Raw genomic sequence first — 7,241 nt, 5'->3', positions numbered from 1 at the left:
CCAAAGCAATGCATGCCTGGCACCCTCTGCAATTCCTCACAGCATCTGGAAGTACTTGTGTGTGAATAATCCTTCCCTGGGCCATTGACCAAGCAACAAATTGCAAAATGTAGATGTTAAGGGATATTTAATGAGGCTCTATGATGATATATCTTTGCTTTAAGTTCCAACACTGTGTGACTTTGGCAAATCACTTAACGTTTTTTTAAGCCTATAAAATGTGTATTAACAAAATAATATTTAATCTTAAGAGTTGTGAAAATTAAATGAAATAATGCATGTTAAAAACATCTTAACATATAGTACAATATTATTTGTGATAGTACAAAATAATCACTCTTATTGCTGTTATGGTTATTTACATATTATGCTTACAAAACAATTTCTAGTCTTCTTATATGTCACAGCAACTTCGTGTTGAAATATCCAGGGAAATACAATCATTCAGACCTTGCTTTGCCCAAATCCGAACCTCAAAAAATATAATTCTCTCCTCACATGCAGTTAGTTTCCAATAGTATATGATATTCGAAGCCTACCTAATATTTCTTATTCCTGTTCTTAAGAGTATTAACCTCATTAACGTTCACAAAATGCAAGTGAAAACATAGATTTACAGCCTGTAGAAATATATTTTTTATATAGTGTAAATGTATTACATGTATATATTAAAATGTGTTCTTCAGGAATAATTTTTTACTCTGATGAATTAAGGAGAAAAAAAAAAAACAGAAGGAAAAAAGATGTGTCAAAACCACAGATACCAGACCATCTCTGAGGGGCAATTTAACTATCTGCTCAGACCCATATTGACACTGCCTTCCCTCCAGGACAGTAGGACAGCTTGTTCTGGAAGGATGAGGACATTTGGCTACAGATTCTGTCTCGGGTGATGGCTAGAGTGGTAGCGGGTAGACTATGTTGATAGCAGGGCAAGTAATAGAGAAAGCTGTTTTACTCATAAAGATGAGGACACCCTGTCTGGTTCTTCCCTGCAGCTTTCTATATAATGTGGAATGTGGCAGAATGTCTGTGATTCCAGACCACTAAAATGAGTGAGGGAATGAGGGATCCTGCAGATAGCCTCAAACTGTTGAATCAAAGTTTACAGAAGGCCTTATAAGAACCTGATGTCAAAGAAGGCGTAAGCATCTCAGTTACAATAAGAAGAGGTAATATTCCAAAGCAAACCAAATAATGAAATTTGTCTCAGTAGTGTTTTTGAGGAACGATCAAAACACAATATGTGTTTGGGAAATAATTAAAATTCCTGAACCAAGGATCTATGTACTTCATTCTTCACTGTGTTTTTCCATCTAGATTCTCAACCCAGAGAGATGGGGAAGACCAAAAAGACAGAGAAAGTGCAACTGTTTAATTGCAGGATCCTGTGCTCACTGGAAGTTTGAAAGCCTGAGTCATTATTGGAAGTATAATCTGCATGTTCTTTACAGCAGCAGTTCCACCTTGGCCAGCTTTCTTTCTAAGTCTGCCTTGGCAAATGAATTTAACCCAAAGAAATGCATTTGCTTACTATTCTCTTGGAGAAATGCATTGTTGGTGTGCTTTGGCATTCTGGAATGGTAACTCTCATTATTTTCTCTGTTGTTATCCACCAACTTTGACATCTTCCTGTCAGTAGCATTATACAAGTAATTCATCAAAGCTTCAGTTCCAACATAAACTCCTCAAAACACACCTCGCTTGTGAAGTATCCTCGCTGGCTTTCTTCTGTTATATCCCTTCGAGTTAACTTCCAGCTAACAGACCAAGATTTTTTTTTTCTTTTCTGAAACCATTAATCTTCACTGAAAAGCTGTTCAAATGTCTTCCAACAGTTTCAGCAGCAGAGCCTCCTGCTGGCACTAGTAACTCTCATAAATATTATTGGGATTGTGCATGTACATCAGGGTGGGGTGTACATTTTTCACCCCAGAGAACATGAAAGGAGCACCAACAGTCTCATTCTTATTGAGTTTGAGTTGTGCAACTGAGCACAGGAGAGAATGTGGACAGGAAATTAGCAATTGAAAGGGCAAATGGGTGTTCCACATAGACTCTTCTTCTACGGAACAGTGACAACATCACACTTTGTGTATCATTCTTCCTTATCATTACATCTTATCTCCTCCAGTAAATGATAAACTCCCTGCAAGAAGCATCTTTGTATTATTCATGAAGTATTTGGCAGATGGGCATTCAGAAGATGTTTGTTGAATAAACGAATGGATGAGTGGATAAACGGGTGGGTAGATGGGTGAAAAGCTTGTGAAATAAAGCTTATATTATTCACATGTCAAAAAAAGGAAGAACATACTCCCCAATATCAAGATGAGCAAAATATTCCAAGTCTTTTTGGAAAGAACTATCACATTATTTGTGTGTATGTTTATGCTTCAAAGCCACCCACATGATTTTTGCAGCTGACTGTTTCAAAAACTAAAAGCACCACTGCATTTTGAAAAAATCTTGATGTTAGTTGTCTGGCCATGTGTTGTAGCCTTAGGAGCATTTTCTAAAGACATATTGCCTGTAGAAATTAGTGAGGGAAGATTATGACAGAAAAAAAGAAACATTCTTAACAAATTAGGTCAAAAAGAACCTATAATATACTCCTTTAAAAATTATACTTGAATTAATGTTCAGAACATTTGTTTAAGTGCTAGAGGAGGGATAAAGCTCTTGTGATGAAGAGATTATGAGTTTAGAGCTATGGAATTAGGTTTACCACATTTAAGTGTTCTAGTGAGAATAAAATTCTAACAAAGAGAGTGCCGGAATGTTTCCTCTGTTTTATTATTTCAATTTTACTCCCAACAAGCTGCCCAACTTGCTGGTCTGTGATATTTCTCTACGAACTTACGTAGTGATAAGCAACTCTGAGTGCAGCTTAAAACCCTATGCAAAATCTAGCTTCTGCCCCAGATACTGGAACTATGTGGCAGAGAATTTAAAATAATTTTGATTAATAGGTTAAAAGTTCTAATTTAAAAGGCAGAAGACATCTAAGATCAGAGGGGTAATTTCTTCACAGAGAAGCTAGAAATAAATAAGACAGTAACAGAGATAAAGAATGCCTTCAACTGCTCATCAATAGACTTGACACTTGAAAGAACAAATAGACTTGAAGAAAAGTCAATAGCAATTACTCAAACTGAAATCCAACAGGAAAAAAGGAATGAAAAAAAATCTTAATAGAACGTCCAAGAGCTGTTGAACAAAATGCCAGAGGACAAGAAAGAAAAAAGGGCCAGAAGAACATACCTGAAGAAATAAAGGATGAGAGTTTTCCAAATTAATGATAGTTATGAAGCAGCAAATCCAAGAAGTCCAGAGAACAGCAAGCATGACACATTTAAAAAATATATAGACCTATCATATTCAAAGTGTTAAGAACAAAGACAATGAGAAATTCTTCAAAAGAAGCATTATATACAGAGGAATGAAGACAAGAATTGCAACAAACTTCTATCAGAAACATCCAAGCTAGAAGACAACACCGTTTAAATGTTGAAAGAAAAACTGTCAACCCAGAATTCTTTTTTTTAATATTGAATTCATTTATTGATTCAGCAAATATTCTTCATGGTAATAAGCCTCCCCCTTTTGATATGGATTCACTTTGGTTTTTTTTAATTGAATAAAAGAGTCTTTAAATTCTATAGTGCTTTACAATTTTCAAAAGTTTCACACACATGATTTCATATAATCCCATAATAACCATTTTTTATCTCCTTCCCCTATATTGCCCCTCCCCCTTCCCACTCCTCACTGGTAACCACTAGTTTGTTCTCTCTGTCTTTTGAGTTTGCTTCTTTTTGTTATATTCACTAGTTTGTTGTATTTTTTAGATTCCACATATAAGTGATATACAGTATATGTCTGTCTGACTTATTTCACTTAGCATAATGCCCTCCAAGTCCATCCATGTTACTGCAAATGGTAAAACTTCATTCTTTTTTTATGGCTGAGTAGTACTCCATTGAGAATATACATTCCACATTTTCTTTATCCATTCATATATTGATGAACACTTAGGTTGTTTCCATACATTGACAATTGTAAATAGCTCTGCTATGAACATTGGAGTGAACATATCATTTCAAATTAGTGTTTTTGTTTTTTCAGATATATACCCAGGAGTGCAACTGCTCTCAACCCAGAATTCTTTATCCAGCAAAAATATCTTTTAAAAATGAAGGACAAACAGGGACTTCCCTGGTAGCACAGTGGTTAAGAATCCATCTGCCAATGCAGGGGACACAGGTTTGAGCCCTGGTCCTGGAAGATCCCACACACCACGGAGTAACTAAGCCTGTGTGCCACAACTACTGAGCCTGCACTCTGGAGCCCGCAAGACACAACTACTGAGGCCCACACGCTCTAGGGCTCATGTGCCACAACTACTGAGCCCGTGTGCTGCAACTACTGAAGCCCACATGCCTTAAGCCCATACTCTGCAACAAGAGAAGCAATGAGAAGCCAGCGCACCGCAGCAAAGAGTAGCCCCCGCTCACCACAACTAGAGAAAGCCCACGTGCCGCAACAAAGACCCAATGCAGCCAAAAATTAAATTAAATTTTTTAAAAAATGAAGGAAAACTAAATACCTTCAGACAAAAACTAAGGAAATTTATTACCAATATACCTACTCTACAAAAAATGTTAAATTTCTTCAGGCAGAAATAATATATCAGACTGAAAATTGGATCTACCAGAAAGAAACAAGAATAAATTAAATGGAATAAATGAAGATAAAATTAACATTTTCTTATTTTCAATTATTCTAAAACAAAAGTAATAGTAATGCATTCTATATTTATAGCATATGAAAAAGTATGACAGTAGCACAAAGGATGGGAAGGAGGAATTAAGAATATACAGTTGGGGGGCGGAAGCTGCGACCGTCGCGGCGGCCAGATCCGCGTCCCGCCTCAGCGCCCAGAGGACATGCGGGAGAGAGAATGAGCCAGAGGGACACGCTGGTGCATCTGTTTGCCGGAGGATGTGGCGGTACGGTGGGAGCTATTCTGACATGTCCACTGGAAGTTGTAAAAACACGGCTGCAGTCATCTTCTGTGACACTTTATATCTCTGAAGTTCAGCTGAACACCATGGCTGGAGACAGTGTCAATCGAGTAGTGTCTCCTGGACCTCTCCATTGTCTAAAGGTGATCTTGGAAAAAGAAGGGCCTCGTCCCCTGTTTAGAGGATTAGGCCCCAATTTAGTGGGGGCGGCCCCTTCCAGAGCAATATACTTTGCTGCTTATTCAAACTGCAAGGAAAAGTTGAATGGTTTATTTGATCCTGATTCTACCCAGGTACACATGATTTCAGCTGCAATGGCAGTAATTGTTGACTGACTCATTGAAGTTTTAAAGCTGGAAGGTAAAGCTTTAAAGATCAAGGTGGTGAAATACTCTTTACCAACGAAGAGAGATCTTAGGCAAGTTAGAGCACAAGAAACTGAATACAAAATAATCCAAAATATTTCATAAAAATGGATGTGCAATATTACTGATCATAGTGCAAAAGGTGAAAGGTTTTACTGCAATCAGAGCGACCAACCCCATTTAGCTTATAAAGACTCAGTTACAGCTTGATGCAAGGAACCGTGGGGAAAAGCGAATGGGTGCTTTTGAGTGTGTCCATAAAGTGTATCAGACAGATGGACTTAGAGGATTTTATAGGGGCATGTCTGCTTCATATGCTGGCATATCAGAGACTGTTATCCATTTTGTTATTTATGAAAGTATTAAGCAAAAACTACTGGAATATAAGATTGCTTCTACAATGGAAAATGAAGAAGAGTCTGTAAAAGAAGCATCAGATTTTGTGGGAATGATGCTAGCTGCTGCTACCTCAAAAACGTGTGCCACAACTATAGCATATCTACATGAAGTTGTAAGAACAAGACTGCGTGAGGAGGGAACAAAATATAGATCCTTTTTTCAGACACTGTCTTTGCTTGTTCAAGAAGAAGGCTATGGGTCTCTTTACCGTGGTCTGACAACTCATCTGGTGAGACAGATTCCAAACACAGCCATTACGATGGACACCTATGAATTAGTGGTCTACCTGCTCAATGGATAGCACCACCAGGCTACTGTACTATAAAGAGGGAAGACCAAAAGATACAGTGGACCATGGAGTACCGAAGCCAGCTTGGTGGACAGAAGGAAAATAGTGTGGGAACACGGAACTATACCTAAGTGGAAGTTTGGTTGTAGGAATTAAAGTAATCATAACCACATTACTTAGTCTTTTTAGTAATGTGAAAAAAAACCTTGGCTGCCTCCAAGAAAAAGCCTTTAGAAGCGCTCGTTCTTCAAAACTGCCATTTTCTCTACCATGTCCACAGGACACAGTCGGCATTTTGTTGATTTATGGCAAGCAGAGTATAGTGTTTATTCCATGAGCACTTTTCCAGTCTTCTAGACAGAGCCATCTGTAACTGTATAACTATCCAAAGATAGTATTGACAGTCATAAATTTCTAACTTCGGCATAATTCCTATAAAATTGAAAAATAACAATGATAGTAGTATTTTCACGTTTCCTTGAGAGGATCTGGCACTATATTTTAAAGTTAATCATTTGGTATTAGTAGTCACTGTTTTTGACGATAAATGAAGTAGTGTCTAAACATGTGTTTATTTTTAGCTTTAAAATATTTTGGTTTCCACTGCTCACAGGTGCTTTATGTTTAGCATAATGTGAACACTTAAATTGTTTGTTAATGTATCAACTCAAATGGTGATAGTTTGGGACACGCCAGTAAAATGTTGATTCTTGGCCATTTCAGTGACTTGAGCATGTCCTCTTATCTTTTCTAACCTAATGATACATGAATGAATGCAGTGTCTTTTCAGTGACTTATTAATTATGAACTTGAATTATCCCCTGTGATACCTAGGTATCATTTTCTTAAAGTGGAAAAAATTTACTGCTTCTGAATCTTTCTCTATTTGGTTTCACATTAAGAATTTGAACCTTAGAATTATTTCCAGAAGCTCTGCATACATTGCATTTATTTAGTAGAGAAAATGGTAATTTTCAGCTTTGTCCTTACAAGGTGTTTTCTTTTTTTAAGGTGACGTTATAAATATCTGGGGCAGCATAAACATTATAGAAGAAGGGCCCTCTGCAATCTGATTGGGCAGGTAGTGATCCTAATTAACTTACAGTTTTATAAATGAACAAACTGCTTTGGATAAGGAATTTATTCCATCCGAATTTCTTG

At 37.1% G+C, this 7,241-nt stretch overlaps 1 protein-coding gene across 1 annotated transcript; it reads left to right on the top strand.

Moving 5' to 3' along the window:
• The first annotated feature begins 4,893 nt into the window (after positions 1-4,893).
• On the top strand, positions 4,894-6,391 carry LOC101281913 (solute carrier family 25 member 36-like). Its single transcript, XM_012534925.3, is given in 2 exon segments — positions 4,894-5,347; positions 5,535-6,391. Coding segments are annotated over 2 exon segments (942 nt in total). The 5' UTR covers positions 4,894-4,963; the 3' UTR covers positions 6,093-6,391.
• Positions 6,392-7,241: the final 850 nt, after the last annotated feature.

Source organism: Orcinus orca, chromosome 6, assembly GCF_937001465.1.
Source record: "Orcinus orca chromosome 6, mOrcOrc1.1, whole genome shotgun sequence".
NCBI lineage: Eukaryota > Metazoa > Chordata > Mammalia > Artiodactyla > Delphinidae > Orcinus > Orcinus orca.
Note: the sequence above shows the minus strand (reverse complement) of the source record. Positions and strands in the feature narration are given on the sequence as shown.